The 16,301-nt window shown below is 37.8% G+C and overlaps 1 protein-coding gene across 19 annotated transcripts in view; it reads left to right on the forward strand.

The window, feature by feature from the left end:
- The window catches only part of PARD3 (par-3 family cell polarity regulator), a 716,537-nt gene that overhangs the window by 524,264 nt on the left and 175,972 nt on the right, over positions 1-16,301 (forward strand). For 16 of the 19 annotated variants that reach the window (XM_032143696.2, XM_032143715.2, XM_032143730.2 and 13 more), the window contains one exon: positions 12,499-12,609. The exons of the other annotated variants lie outside the window; for them this stretch is intronic. In XM_032143696.2, the coding sequence (XP_031999587.1) occupies positions 12,499-12,609 (111 nt within the window). The remainder of the gene's footprint in view (positions 1-12,498; positions 12,610-16,301) is intronic. 19 annotated transcript variants of the gene reach the window in all.

Consider the following 16,301-nt stretch of genomic DNA (forward strand, 5'->3'; position numbering starts at 1 on the left):
AGCCCATCCACCATCAGCATGTACTGATTGTTACTCTGTATTGAGAAATATCACATCATGCATTTTGGTAGACGTTTAAGAGTCCAGGTTACATTTCCCACATCCAAGTATTGTACAGTCTAGTTAAAGATTCTTACATACTGATCTTTTTAAAGTTTATTTTAATAAATTTTAGTATAATAAATAATGAGTTGGTCAGGTATGAGCTCATGCTTGTAATCCAAGCACTTTGGGAGGCCGAGACAGGGATTGCTTGAGCCCAGGAGTTTGAGACCAGCCTGGGCAACATAGCAAGACCTTGTCTCTACAAAAAATTTAAAAATTAACTGGTTGTGGTGGTACATGCCTATAGTCCCAGCTACTCAGGAGGCTGAGGCAGCAGAATTCTTGAACCCAGGAGTTTGATGCTGCAGTGACCTATGATTGCACCACTGCACTCCAGCCTAGGCGACAGAGCAAGACCCTGTCTCTAGTCCAACGTGTTCTTTGTGCAAAGGCTAATAGTTGGGTCGTCAATAACTTATTTTAAAATGTAATATAGTTTACTTCATGAACTCTTAATGTGTAAATCTAAATGAAGAACCTAGTCATTGAAAGCAGTGGAGGTAAATCAGAGAGAGATGAGTATACTGTAGTAGAGAGAATTTGGGATTTAGACTTTCTAGCCTTCCCTGCCCAACCCAGCTAGCTCAGCCCCATCCTGCCCCACCGCCTCTGGCATTTAAACAAAGCAGCCTCAGTTTTCCTTCTTTCCACGTTCTTCACATTTAATTTTAAGAACTAAATGAAAGAATGGGTATGGAAGGCTTTTGAAATTTTAAGGCAGAGTACGTCTGTCTGCTCGTGTTGTTCACTAAGTTCCTTTTCACAGGGTTTTCTGCCCTTAACTTAATTATTCCTGTATTATTTCCTCAATAGAGTCTCTGAACTCCTTTGCTAAAAAAAGATATATAGGTTATTTCTACCCTCTGAGATTTGTGTATATACTGTCCCCAGTGAAGTGAGTTTTGCTAATACGTCATGAGTATACACACTAGTTTAGACAAGATAGTTTCCACCTGCACCAGGGAAAAGCAACATGATGATATCCTGCAAAAGCAGCTCTGACTGGAGGAGACTCAGACAATGAGACTGAAGGCAATGATGAAGCATTGCCTTCAGTTCCAGGATGCTGTCTTGGATAAACAGGATCTGCTTCCCCCAGAACTGTACCCTTGCTTGTGATGGCCAGCGAGCCCGTCTAGGGACTGAGACCACACAGCAGGCAGTGCAGACGTGACAGTTCTGAGAAGATGGAAATGGGATGAGAGGAATTCCAGGCCAGTGCACAAATCAACAAGTTGTGTATTTGGACGCTTGTTGAACTATTTGGTCAAATAAGGAAGAATGTGGTGGTTTGACATTTGCCGAATTTCTTGTTCCCTTTTACATGAGCAGCATTCAGACTGGAGATGAGACAACACATCTCCGTGTTCTGACCCCTTGCTGCTTCATCCCTGAACCCACCCCAGGATTTCAGATCCTACTTCCAGCTGGTTTCTTAACCACAATTGAGTCATAAATAATATTTAGTGCTGTACATCCTGATAGAGAGAAACCACAGCACAAAGAGTGAAGGATCTTTTCTGGAAGAGAATTGACATTTTTTGGTGTCTCACCATCATTTTCTGTATGTGTTTTTTAATTTTTAAGTTTCGTGGAGGTGGGGTGTCACTATGTTGTCCATGCTGGTCTTGAACTCCTGTCCTATGGGATCCTCCCACCCCTGTCTCCCAAAGTGCTGGTATTACAGGCGTGATCTACCATGCCGAGCTTTCTCTGTGTGTTAAACTCTCCAGGATATGGGCATGCTGCACAGATGGTGACTTTAAGCAAATATGTGCCCTCTAGTCCCTTTTTCTTCAAAAGGGCATTGTGACACAGGTAGATGGCGGGTGTTTGCCTCTTGACTTGAACCTGCTCCGTCTGTGGGAGTCTTTTCTTTCCTGTTCTAAGAGTTAGGTTTAGCCTCCAATTCTTAGCAGTTTGTCCACAGAGCCCTTTATTGGGCCTTAAAAACATGTCAGCTCCCTAATGTAGAATCTGAATATGCGAATTAACTTAAAGATAAAAAAAAGAAAATCTGCACCTCTTAATTTACTCTGTAGAGAGCATTCACTAAGAAATGTGAATCAAAAGAAATTGTTTCCTGTAATCGACAGAAAAAAGTGCTGATGGACACCTTAACTTTACAGATAATGAGATCTTTAGGGAAGCTTTAATCTTTCAAAGTTTCCAGAAGCTATGCAAAGAGCCTGGGGCTCCCCCACCACCAATCCCAAAACTTTAATGATCACGTTATTTGTCTGTCTTTGTGACTTTAGTCTGCTCTATGAACATACAAGGGTAAGAAAATATTTGAGGGTGTTTCAGTTGCTGTAACGTATGTATGTGTATCACTTCCTATCAGTAGTTGAAACATAGAATTTGAATCACAATGCATATTTAATTGAGGGTGGATGTTTATAACTCAAAAAAAGATATCCTTACCTTGTGCGTGTGTTTGTACTACCTCATAAGCATTTACAACCTGGATAGCCATTTGATTAGCTAGGCAGATGGCAACCCGAATTATTATCTTTGTTACTGAATACCTCCTGTTGTTTGTCCTGCTAGAGAAAGGTGTGTAGTGAAATATCATTCCACCTTTTCCTTTTTCTTCCTTCAAGTGCCCTTTTAAATGGATGTGTTTTTGTGACTTAGGTCTCATTAGCATTTCTTATGGGGACTGCCTTCAGGGCAGTACCACTTACGAAATTGTTCCCTTGCTTTAGGAAAAGGAAAACCATGGTAACCAGATGTAGGGTATGATTATTTGCCTCTGACCTGGCAAAGTGTTGGGTTTAACAAAAGAAGCTTAATAGAAATGTTCAAATTGACCCTTCTCATCACTTGGGCTGCTTAAAGCTCAATCAATCTCTCATTATTATCAGAGTTATTCGAGCAAAGGCAGCAGTGATAGTATTTTTCATAATCACTCCTTGAGCCAAATGTAATTTGCAATTTGTAGTATTGTATTATGAAACAATAATGCATTAAAATGAACAGTGCAAGAATTAGGAGTATAGTCATAAAGAAAGGATCCACAGAAGTAGTAGTGTGAAAGGCACTCTCAAAATCATTTTACGTGGACATGACTGATTTCAATGCCAAATTAAGCATTTAGAAAAATCAGAATTCTGTGCTTTTACTATATTTAAAGTATATCTATAGTATGTTTGTATATATTTTATAATAAAGTCCATTTAGTTGGGGGAAACAGAAATATAATTTGATTATTATTTGCATTTGGGTATTTGGGGTTATGGGGTTAGTGTGGTTTGATTACCTGGATGGGTATAATATGAAAAAAATCAAGTGCGTCAAGCAAAGGTGTATCTTTTGCAAAGAGGGAATATTTTGCCACAGAAATTATGTCTTCTTGTCTATGAGCTAGTTGATATCCCAAAAGCTTCAGCATCATAATTAAGATATGCTTTCACTCATCTTCTTTCATCTTACTAGAATGGCTTTAAGTATAGATTATATATATTATTTCAGTGATTTGTGTATTTATCTTGTGTTTTGAAGGATTACTGTGTTTTCTTTTCTCTTAAATCTTTATGTTTGAGTCCCACAGTTTTTTGTTTATTTGTTTGATTTTTAGATCTGTGGAGTTTGTGGTGGTTCTTGTAAAGTCAAAATTGATTTTGTGCTGGGTTCCCTTTGTCCCCCCTATTTCCAATTCCTCATCTATTGCATTAATATTTCCTTGTTCCATATGCTTCTGGGATTTCTGAAGTGTCAGGTTACGAGGCATATCAGTGCATCCTTGATTAGCTAACACAAGCTATGCTGGAGTAGGAGTGCACTTATAAGGACATTTAATGGTAGTCCTGAAAGGGATATGTTATTCATTAAGGTTGCATTGCACATTTAAAGATTGTTCTAGCTTGGTTAAGTAGAAGCTGCTTTTTCTTAAAAAAAAAAAAATAATAATAATAATAAAGTTACCTCTTTTTCCCAAGATGCCAAGCAATACAAATTTATTTTATTAAATCTAATCAGATTGGCACTGATGAAAAGTACACAATCAAATAATTATTCTCAAGTTTGTGAATTTCCTTTTAAAGAGAACCTCTGCCAAACTCCACCAACTTAAAACAGCATCCTGTCTTACAAAAGCGCTATCAAGTTGTCATGTACCCTTTCTAAGGCTCCTCTCTCATCATTGTTGATTACCAAGATGCTTTTTTGCCTAAATAGGAGCTTTCTGCTTTTCATAATCAACCTCCTCTTCGCTGATTCATCCAGCATTGCCACAATCTACTGCTGAGCAAATCAGTACTCTTTCATGGTAGCGATTTCTTAAAATGACACTAAAATATGTAAGATCCTGTACAGGAAGGACATATTAGAAGTGACTTATTTTCTTTTTCTTTTTCCCATTTGTAAAATGGAGGCTGAGGTACAAAAAATGTGGCCAGAATCCATGAGCATGTCATTACAAATTGTAACTGCATGCAGTGAATTCCTTGTTATTTTACCCTCTGAATGGGTTTGGGCAGTTTGACGTGCTTCTGCTGTTGCCTGACAGTATTTGCATATGCCAGCACAGATGATTTTGACATTTGGAGTGTCACTGCATTTAGAAAGGTTGGCAGCATCCTGTGAATGGGTATGTGGGCAGTTTTTCTGATCCTTTGCAATGATTAGGAGCAGTTCCTGACCTTGCCTTCTAATCCCTGGCCTTCCGAGATAAGTTCTATTCAGGAACAATGTCCTTTGGACCTAATTTCCACCAGCAATGCAAGATTTACTCATTGATTGATGGTGGAGAGGGTAGCCTCGCTCTGTTGCCCAAGCTGGTCTCGAAACCCTGGCTTCAAGTGATCCTCCTGCCTTGGCCTCGCAAAGTGTTGGGATTACAGGCATGAGACAGTGCACCCAGTCCTATCTCATTTATTTAAACATAGATTTATTAACCAGCTACTTTCAGTGTGAGAGCACAGAGTCACTGTCTTTGGTTCCTAAAGTTTACCAGGTGTCTGGCTGTGGTAAAAAGTGTCTTGGGCATGAATTCTAGCTTTGCTGCTCACTCACTATATGACCTGACAAATCCTTCAAGCCCCTGTGCTTACTGAGGTTTCCCCTAAGCATGAGGATGATAACACCTGTCTTGCATGCTGGTTGTGGGAATCAATGAGATAAAAGCACGTAATAAGAATTCAATAAATTCTAGCTAAGTGTAATAATCAAAAGAACATTCAACAAGTGCATAATTATGTCTCACTTAGGAATTACACAAAGTGAACTTCCTAGGTCTGGGAATTTCATTTTCTCTTAGGCGTATCCAAGTTCAGACCAATTGAGACCTTTTAAACTAGCTACAAGCTGAACTGAACCCTTGTCCTAGCTTGCAGTGGGATTTTTAATCTTCTTTGGTTTTCAGAAACATGTGGACATACATCTTCAGTGCATATGAACAAGAGTGTAGTAGGACAATCTACAAAGATATATGGCTAAATTTTTTTTCCTTTGAATAAAATCTAGAGCAATTACCTATTAGGACTTTAAGCAAAAATAAGTTTGTTATTGTGTTAGAGACCAGGGTAATTGGTTGAGGGAAGTTAGTTCTGCACCAAGAATGTGGAAAAAGTACGAGAATCAATTAAAAGTTTCCCAGAGAAACTTGGATCAAAAACCATTTAGGTGATGTATGACTCAGAGGAATAGAGGAATGATATGAAAAGTTCATGGGTTTGTTTTGATTTGAGTGAATAATGTGCTCTGGACTATGCAGAGAACTGGATTGAGACACAGAAATGACACAGGACAGGGTATGTGCTTTTGCTGTACAGGATCTTGAGGCCAGCTCATTGGGCAGCTGGTATCTCTCAAGGATCTTTAGGACAAATGACAGCATTACCACAGCTGGCCATGGTCAAAGACAGGTTATGCAATGGCTGTACAAACACATGGTCTTCAAAAAGAACAGGAAGGTTCCAGAAAGAAAAAATGAATTCCTGAAGAAAAGGACAGAATGGATCATGTGATAGTGCAAATATGTAGAAATGAGAGGCAGACACAAGGCAGAATACTGAACTAGTGACTATATTGGCCACTCCAGGGCAGGAGTTGGGCATTTGCAGAGGATATGTGGCTTCTGGTAGCTGACATTGAACTCATATTAGATTCATTTTAAATTCTCTTCCCCAGCCAAGCAGTATCACATAACCTACAAATTTCTTTGGGTAAATAGACATGCGGTGTAGCAAAGACTTCTTAGACATGAAGACCTGGGTAATTAGCAGTGAGAAATACCAGATTTCTAGGTGACATTTCAGTGGGGTGTTTTGAAGAAAACTTATTTGAAAGACTATCCCTAAACCTTACAAGATAATTGGTTCCGGATATTCTGTTCATCGATTTTTAAATATGGCAGCAGATTTTTAAGACTTTTTCTAAAACTGTGTCATGTTTCAAAGTATGGTATTAGGAAAAACACATTCATTACAAAATTAATTGTATTTTTATTTATCGCAGGATGCTGTGCATTATTATTCCACGTAATTTTTTTTCTTAAGACCTCTAATTTTGATAGCAGCAGAAATATTACTATTTAAATAGTAAAATATTTCAGTAGTATTTATACTGCAGAGAGAATTATGTTACTTTGCTGAAACCCCAAATGATGGTTTTAATAGCAAGGAAACTCTTGCCAGTAGTTACTTTTCAATGACATTTATTTCATTATAAAAACAATAGAATTTGTTGCCATCCTTTGTTGTCATTTTGTTTGCTTTTTGCTTTCACCATTCATCCTCAAGTTCAGGTTTTGTCCATCATTGTTGACTGTAATGGTACATATGGCTGATCTGGCAGATAGCAGGACCTCATTTGTAACGTGTTATTGTAAAACCCATTTAGCAGATTAGTTTGAGATTACGTTAGCTGAATGAAGACATTGCTGTGTCCTTTATGAAGAAAGCCATACATTTAAGACGTGTTACAATCAATTCTGCTCTGAATACGACAGGGTTCACTCACTGCATCTTTCTGTGAAGGAGTTTCTGGTGGAGTGTGGCATTTTTAAAAGTGTACCTTCACTCCTAATGCAGCACTACCTCTAAGCAACTAAGCAATTTTTATTTCTCTCAACTTTTTAAAGGTATTTTCTTTTTATTCCTCTACTTTTATTATTATTATTATTATTATTATTATTAAGATCTGGCCAGATGCAATGGCTCACGCCTGTAGTCCCAGCACTTTGGGAGTCTGGCGCGGGTGGATCGCTTGAGGCCAGGAGTTTGAGACCAGCCTGGCCAACATGGGGAAACCCCGCCTCTACTAAAAATGCAAAAATTAGCCAGGTGTGGTGGTGTATGACTGTAGTCCTAGCTCCTTGGGAGGCTGAGGCAGGAGAAGCACTTGAACCTGGGAGGCGGAGGTTAGAGTGAGCTGAGATCACACCACTGCACTCTAGCCTGGGCAACAAAGCAAGCCTATGTTCCCCCCCACCACCAAAAAAAAAAAAAAAAAAAAAAAAAGACCCGCAGGGACAATATGGGAAACCCCATCTCTACCAACAGAAATACAAAAATTAGCTGAGCATGGTAGGTACCATGCACCTGTAGTCCCAGCTACTCTGGAGGCTGAGATGGGAAGAAGCCATGAGCCCAGGAGGTTGCAATGAGCTGAGATTGGATTGCACCACTGCACTCCAGCGTGGGTGACGGAGTGAGACCCTGTCTCCAAAAAAGAAGGTCATTCTTCTATGTTAATATGACTTAAGGCATGACTAGCAAATTCTTCCTGAGGTACCAGTGTAGGTGGCCACTTTACCTTTCAGCCTGACACCTGCTGGGTAGTAAAGTTTTCTCTTTGAACATTTGTGTGAGTCAGAGCAGACTGCAAAACTCTGATTCTATGCTGAGAATGGGTTTGGTTGTGGAGAAACCATTAGCACAGTATTTCTTCAGCTATGCTGTTTCTTGGAAGGTGGCTCATCTGACATTCATCCATGGCTTTTTAAAAGATAACATACAAATAATTGATATCTTCCAGGTTTTTGAGCATTTTGCTATTAAGTGGTTGTCTTCATAGGTTGATTGCCGATTTCAGCTGTGAAACTGTCTTTGCGAGTATATGTATAGGTGAAATTTTTCAATGACTGCCTCCCCTTTTCAGGAATTAAGCAACTATAAATTAGGAAGTACAGTAATATTGGCTATTAGGGTGAATATGGGTATAGATACTTTTTTTCTTTTTTACATTTTAGAATGGCTGGTGTATTTTTTATTTACAGTTGATTTCATTTGTCAAAAAATTACAGCTGTGAGTGATCCATTTTTGCCCCAATTATAAAATAATATGCTGTGATTTTATAGTATACCTTAAAGAAATCACATAATTTGTTAGCTAAAGCAATTACTAAAAGAAATGTCCATTTCCGACCTATGAACATTTTACCTATGGTTTCTTTAATTTTCATACGTTAATCTTGAATCTATATTCTTTTTTTGAGACAAGGTCTTACTCTGTCACCCAGGCTGGAGTGCAGTGGCGCAATCATGGATCACTGCAGCCTCCACCTCCCGGGCTCAGGCAGTCCTTACACCTCAGCCCCTTGAGTAGCTGAAACTACAGGCGTGCACCACCACGCCCAGCTAATTTTTGTATTGTTAGTAGAGACGGGGTTTCATCATGTTGTCCAGGCTGGTCTTGAACTCCTGACCTTAAGTGATCTGTTCACCTCAACCTCCCAAAATGCTGGGATTATAGGCATGAGCCACTGCACCCAGTCAAATCTGTACTCTTAAAAAAGGAAAGTGTGTTATAACAGTTTGGTAATACATTTACAAATAATAAAATAGTTATTCCAGTGATTAGGGGGTGGTCTAGGAAACTAATTAATATTTTGATACCAAACACAGTGGGAAAATATACAATCCTTAAGTATGAATCAGGAATCTACTCTTTAAAATATGTCACATGTACTTAAGAGAAAAAGATGAAGGTTGATTGACTGAGTTCATATATATATGAGATTACGTGGGCAAACTGAAACCTTCTTTACAATGTAGGACCAACACCATTTTCTACAAAGATTTTAACATAGCGAATTAACTCAACATTAGGTTTTGGCTGAAAATATCTAAACTGTTTTAAAACATGCGCAATCAACTGATCTAAATCTTTCCTCACCATTACTAACTTAAGGAGCATATGTACACTATTTCTTAAAGACTAAACTGTACCTTTTGGTACAGATAGAGAATAGATTGTTCTCTGTGTCACTGCATGGTGTTTCTCAATTATGGTGCAGAGTTGTATTTCTGTCATGTGGGATGTAGGAATGTGAACCAGCACAGTGTCTTAAAAATCAGTAAGTCAACGTGGCAACATTGAATCATTTGAAAGATTTATGAACAGAAACACTAAATGGTTAAAATTATTTACCTTCGGAATACCTCATTATAAGTAAAATGATGTACTAAAATTTGAACTTACACTTTTCTGGAAGTTAGGATTTGTACACTTTATACTTTGAGATGCCTCAGTGTTGCAGAGCTTCCAGGATGAAGTGAATGCCCTGGATTTAAATGCTGTCTGCTGATACCCAGATTAATCCATCCAGCCCTAAGCTGTCCCTTGAATTTTTGCTATTATGACATCTTCACCCCCAAGTCCTCCAAACCTTTTCCTTCCCTGGCCCTGAATATCTTGCTGGATGGTAACTCCTTTCTTCCAGTTGCTTGGCTAAAACCCTGGAATCATCAGTGACTCTTTCCCTAACGTCCGTGACCTCCCCATCAGCAAATTTTATTGGTGCTGCTGTCAAAATATGTCCAGAAACTAAGCACTTCTCTCACTCTCCTCCACTACCAGCTGGTTCATCACCATAGCCTCCTGACCATTCTCCCTGGTTTCAGCTTTTCACCTGCAGTTCTTCACACTGCATCCAGGGTCGTTAAAATGTCACCAGTGCTGCTCCTCTGTTCCAAATCCTTCAGTGGCTTTTCATGTCATCTCAGTAAAATCCAAAATCCACGTGGTCTGGCCCCTGATGCTGCTCTTCTTCATTTCCTGCTGCCTTCTCTTTTTCTCTCCCATTCTAGCCCTATCACTGCCCTTGCCATTCCTCAAAGACACTCAGCCTCCCTGTGTCTCAGGGCCTTGGTACTTGCCTGCTCCTCTGCCTTGCTGACTCATGCCAATGTGGCTGGCTCCCTCTAGTTCTGATCTCTGCTCACATGTCGACTTAAGGAGAGAGGCCATCCCCCTCCCCATCACTCCTGGTCTCCTTACTCTGCTTTGCTTTCTCCCTTAGCACTGTGCACTCTGATGTGTTATATGCTAATTCGTTACCTGAGTATAAGCAGTAGAAGCTCTATGGCAGTTGAAATGACCTAATGTGCTCTGTTTACCGTTTATAGCCTGGGTGTCCCAAATAAGCCCTGACTGCATGGTAGATGCTCAATACATTTTTGTCTGATGAATGAGTGTGAAGTTTTAGATGTTGACTTCTCCTGAGATCTATCAGTTTTTAATATTTTTTCATTTATTCATTCATTCTGTAAAGCCCATCATTATGCATAATTCTGAGGCATTATTGATATATTGACAAAAATAGTGCAAAGTCTTTTATTTTTAATGTTTTGTATTTATTAGTTTTAAATGCATAGCATGTATTTTATACCTTGTGAAATGTGGTCAGATTCTGGATTTCAGTTCTGGAGAATTTTCTCTTTTTCTTTTTTGCAATTGCAGTGATCAAAAATTTAATTTTAAGGATAGATTTGCTTTATAAAGTTAATTTACAGCCAGTTTTTGATTACCGTATAATAATATATGTAATTTTTAAAGTAGTGGTGGTGGTGTTTTACCTTTTTTCTGTTTTAACATTTTAAGAATACTTTCTTTTCCATATTTAGAGACCCCTTTCAAACATAGTGTTACTTTAATCAACATGTGAGGTATGCCCACATATACTTTAATTCATATGTAGACAAGTATTGGAAATCAGATTTGTATTAATAAAGAAAGATGCTATCAACCAAGCCATTAATAGAAATAATTTTTTCTCTTTTATGTTAACTTTGGGACCCTTTCCTCCTCTCTGTTTCTTTCTTTCTTTTTTTTTTGAAACAGGGTCTCCCTCTTTTTCCCAGGCTGGAGCACAGTGGCGCAATCACGGTTCACACAGCTTGAAACTCCCAGGCTCAAGCGATCCTTCTGCCTCAGCCTCTGGAGTAGCTGCGATTACAGGTGCACACCACCACACCTGGCTGGTTGTTTTGATATTTAGTAGAGACGAGGTCTCGCTATGTTGCCCAGGCTGGTCTTGAACTCCTGAGCTCAAGCAGTCCTTCTGCCTCAGTCTCCCAAAGCCTCAGCCTCCCAAAGTGCTAGGATTACAGGCGTGAACCACTGGGCCTGACCCTCTTTTTTGATATGAAATTGTCACAGTAAGCCAGATTGCTATTATTCTTCAGAAAGAAATACTCAATATACTTTAATTATTTCTGAATGCTTAGTTGTATGACTGTCTATAAAATATTTCTTTTTTGAAACATCTGGTGACCAGTGCATTACAGATGAAGATTGCTTATGGATATAGAGTGCATGCATTCCAGGCAATATGGTCTTTTATAGAGAAAAATAACAGAGCAGGGAAAGGAATTGATACCAAGTTTGAGTATCAAACTGGGATATTTTGGATGCCAGAAAAGAATAATGTTAGTGTTTTCTTAAAGAGCTCAGCACCGATCTGCAGAAGTTTGTGTGGACTGTTTTTCAGTCATGGGTTTGTTCCATGTGTTTGTTTTTGATCAGATGTGGATTTATAAGTCATAGATGCCACATTTAGCAATTGCTTTTTATCACATTTAGGAGAGTATTTGATGAGAATACCTTAAACCTTTCAATTTAATTAAAGTGCAGCGTAAATTATCCATTGTACTTTAAGCCTTGCAAACATGGCCTTCTTTGTCAGTTTTTAAACTATGATGAATGTTTCCAATAAGCCTGGCTGTGAAAATAAAGAATAGTTGTTTATGGAGAGATTATTAGCTAGATGATTGTGGATTCTCATTCTTTAGTCCTAAGAAAAACCCACTCCAATGCAGATCTTTCTTCCTCTAGCATCTAAAGTATTCAGCACTTAGTCCTACAGATATATTAATTGTTTAATAAGGATAAACCACAACTCTTGTTGTTTGTTTTTGTTTTGCTAAAAGAAAAACTGCTATTGAGATCATTTTCCTCAAGAGTTTTCTCTGGGAAGTTCTAATTAAAACTGAATAAAATAATCTGATTCAAAATACTAGTCTTGACTCAAACTACTGACTGCAGAAGACGCCTGGTCCCTGTTTTGAAGAAGCTAACATGCATTTCATTGGGTATATGTCATTACCACAAACAAAAGAAAGCTCATTTTGTATATATTGACAAGTTAGAATTTTTTGTTATTAACAGGTTTGGCAAACATCGAAAAGATGACAAGATTGAGAAAACGGGTAAAATAAAAATACAGGAATCCTTTACGTCAGAAGAGGAGAGGATACGAATGAAGCAGGAACAGGAGAGGTAGACTTCAGTTACTTGATTAAACCTCCTTAGAAAGAGGTTCTTTTTTTTTCTTTCTACTTTCTTCTTTTTTAATGTAAAGATTTTACATTTAATTACTCTTTATATTTCCTGTATCAACCCAAATATTGATGGTTGTGGGTGAATATATTGTAAAGAGAGATTAAAAAAAAAATCTTATATGTATTTGTGACATCAAAGTGGATTTTAATTGCTTTAGTTAAGATCTTTTGCATAGGAAATAGAACAGCATATTAGATGAATAAATAAACATTAATACTGAATTTATGATTTTTTAAAATAACACAAAAAGTACTTAAAATCCTGCCTCACTGATATATGGATATTTAGTATATTATAATAATTTTAAAGAAATACTCTTCTGGAAATAAAACTCCGAATTTTTATATCACATTTTAAATATAATAAGAATTCAGGAGGCTGTTATTCATTATGTTGTTTTTCTTTCAAACCTGACACTTACTTCTTGATTCTCCTTCTATTTTACCATCTTCACATTTTGTGACATTTTCCACTTAAGTTTTCCATGTCTTCCAGATAGATTGTTACCTATTGTTGAATCATTTCCATGTTGAGAACTTAAAGACCAATGAAAGGAATGAAAAGAGTTACTCTAAGCAGGCACTCAAAAACCATTTTTCTAAGTGATTAGAATTTTTCTCATTATAATTCCAGGGGGTGAGAAAGCCATCTCACACTTTTGTTATTAGAGTTTACAGGTTCACAGTGAGCTTCTCTCTGTCATCACATTTCATTTTCTGAGCAGCCACAGTGAGAGGTACTATGCCTGTTTTACTTTGAATAATCTGGGATTTCAGTGAGTTTCTGGTACCTTGATGAAGGTTATAATGCTAAGTACTGTCCATAGCTAGGACTGTAGCCCAGCATCTTTAAGATTAAGTCCAATATTCCTACCATAATTCTAAAGCTAGGATGCTTTTACTCTAATACTTAATGAATGAAATAACTAAAAATAGTATCCTACAACAGTTTTATTTAAAAGAGATTAGTGTTTGGGTATTTTTTCATTCATCCTTCTAATACCTCTGAGGTTTTTCTTGAATAGAATGGTTACTCTGAGTCTCTGTAGCTTTTCAGGGTAGAAAATGTATGTGGGAAAAAATATGGATTTTAAATTTATGAAGCAAGACTGCTGGTTCTTCCTCAATTTTTATTTTTTAAAAATCATTTCACCTTGCTTTGCAGGACTCTTTCTAATCCTCATCAATTTGGGGATTCCCAAACTTATTAGTGAACTCACTATTTTGGGGTTTGGGTGCATAGTGTTCCTTAGTGTGTGTGCCATAGCATTTAGTGACTCGGAAGTATAAACTTCTATCCTAGAAGAATTTCTTCTCCCTAAAGGAGGAGACTATACCAGGTAAATGTGTGAACTCAGATTCATCCACAGGCAAATATGTAATTTACTTAGAGAGTAATCTGAGCGACAGAAACATTATACCTCCCCTATATCTTGATACCCTCCACAGGGGATAGATAGCTTCATTAATCCTGTACTGTTTTTCATCTTCTAAATATTTCTTCTTTGCAGTTTAAGGTGACTGCTCTGTTTCCACGCAGAATTCTATCAACATTTTCCAAAATACTTTTATGATGCTTAGTCAAATATTTCCAGCCCAACAATGATTTTTACATAATGGTTTCACTTGTATTATTAATTTGCCTAAGGCACAGTTCACTTCTCAGTTTTGCTTTTAATTTCCATCTCTGTACCTCTAATGATGCAATACTTCTGGGAACTAGGTTGATCATAATGAATTTACAATGTACAGGAGGCCTAAAATAAAAATCTTTCAGGGTCAAGGAATAAGTGAATGGTCCATTAAAAAAATCAATTAGGCTCATAATTTAAGAAAATTATTATACTTTGTATTTCAGTAACAACTGTTTGCAAGTATGTTTTATTTAAACTTATGGATTTTGTAATAGAGCAAGTGAATGCAAGAAACGGACTGAACTATGAAGTGGAGTAGGTTTGGCACTTGTATTTTAATAGGGCAAGCTTTCTTCCATATGTCGTCCTTTCTGTTCTGTCTGTGGTATTGGCAGTGTTCTTTTTGAGAATGGAAACTGCAGCTTCCTTGAAAAAATTTTGACTGGAGGATCAATAAAAATAAATAAACCACTACTTATATTCTCCTTACAACCTTTCCCTCACTGCTGACTAGTAGTGAAATATCTCTCAGGATATTATTTACCACTGTAGCTATTTGAATTCCGAAAATTATTTTGGATGATTCCATATAAAAATAGAAAACCCAACATTCCCGCATGAGTTTTGATTGTCCACAAACTAGAACTTTTTTTGCGTATGTACATCTGTGAATCCTGAATATTGCTCAAGATATAAATATTGAAAAACTAAAAGGGCTATGAATATAATTTTAAATGTTTTTTCTTCAATGTTAAGATCTATTTAGATGGTGACAATAAACTAGATTGTTCTGAACAGGGTCCAAGATTAAGTTTGACTTCATTCTTGCTAACTTCCTTCCCTTTCCGTCACTCGCTACCAACACTGTGAGGTTGGGTCTTGAGTAAATGCCATCCATGTGGGAGAAATGGACTAGGAAGATCACTGTATGGATGAGTGCTCCGCTCTACTAGCCCTGCCCTGCCTCAGACTAGAGCCTCCATGAGTACGCTCTTCTTGAGAAGCGGGGAGTCTGGGCATGATGCCAAGGGGGAAGTTAACGGGTTTTCCGACATGCTATTTTTGACTTCTCATTCTGGAGCACTGAACCTAGGTACCCTATTTTTTCAGAGATGCTGTTGGCTACATTGGAGATAGACTGGGAAGCTAAGCAAAAATGTGAATTCAGTGCTTCGTGCCTCCGACTTGTGTTTCAGGCATGCCTAGGGACAGCGCCTCTACTGGATCATTTCCACCACATTAAAGGTTTAGGCTCCAAACTCAAAACAGAACATGTTCCAATTAAGTGAGGAACTTCATGTCTACTTAGCCTCCCGCACAAAGCCCAGTGATAGATTTCTCTGTTGACCAAGCATCACAAATAACATGTTGGCTTTCTGTTGTTTTTGCTCCAGTGATACCTCCGTGTATTTTTAAATGGTAGTATATACACTATGTGGTACAGGATTGCCCAGTGTTCAGCAGTAGAGAATGTGTTCTATTTACAAGTATGTTAGAAAAACACTTGTTTAAACCAGTATATGCGTATTTTTCTACTCTGTTATTTCTCAAAATTTTACCAAGTTCATGTACATTATGAGTCACCAAAATAGGAACAGAGAGTCACCATTCTCCAAACTTACTTCTTCTCAAAACAGCTTCTCAACCCCTCACTTTTTGCTTTTCCTGGAATACTGACATCCCGCAGCATTCTGAGTCACTGGGGAAATACCAAGGGCAAGTCAAGACCGTTGACTCCTGGTTCAGCCGTGTCCAGCTTACTCCTCTAACTGGCTGTAGAAACCGGAGTTGATTGTTTTCCAGAAATGCGAGCAAGTTTAAAGCACTGTTGTAACCTGTCTCTACTTTCTGGCTTCTGTTTTGTGGACTTAATGAAAGTACGTGCTTACCACTGCTCCTCCTTTTTCAGTTTTCTCTTTCCCATCTTTCTCACTTGTTTAAAACATTTACCTTTTTAAGCTCTACTTCCAAGTTTATTCTAATACTAAAAACTACA

The sequence above is a fragment of the Hylobates moloch genome, unplaced genomic scaffold (assembly GCF_009828535.3).
Source record: "Hylobates moloch isolate HMO894 unplaced genomic scaffold, HMol_V3 SCAFFOLD_3, whole genome shotgun sequence".
NCBI lineage: Eukaryota > Metazoa > Chordata > Mammalia > Primates > Hylobatidae > Hylobates > Hylobates moloch.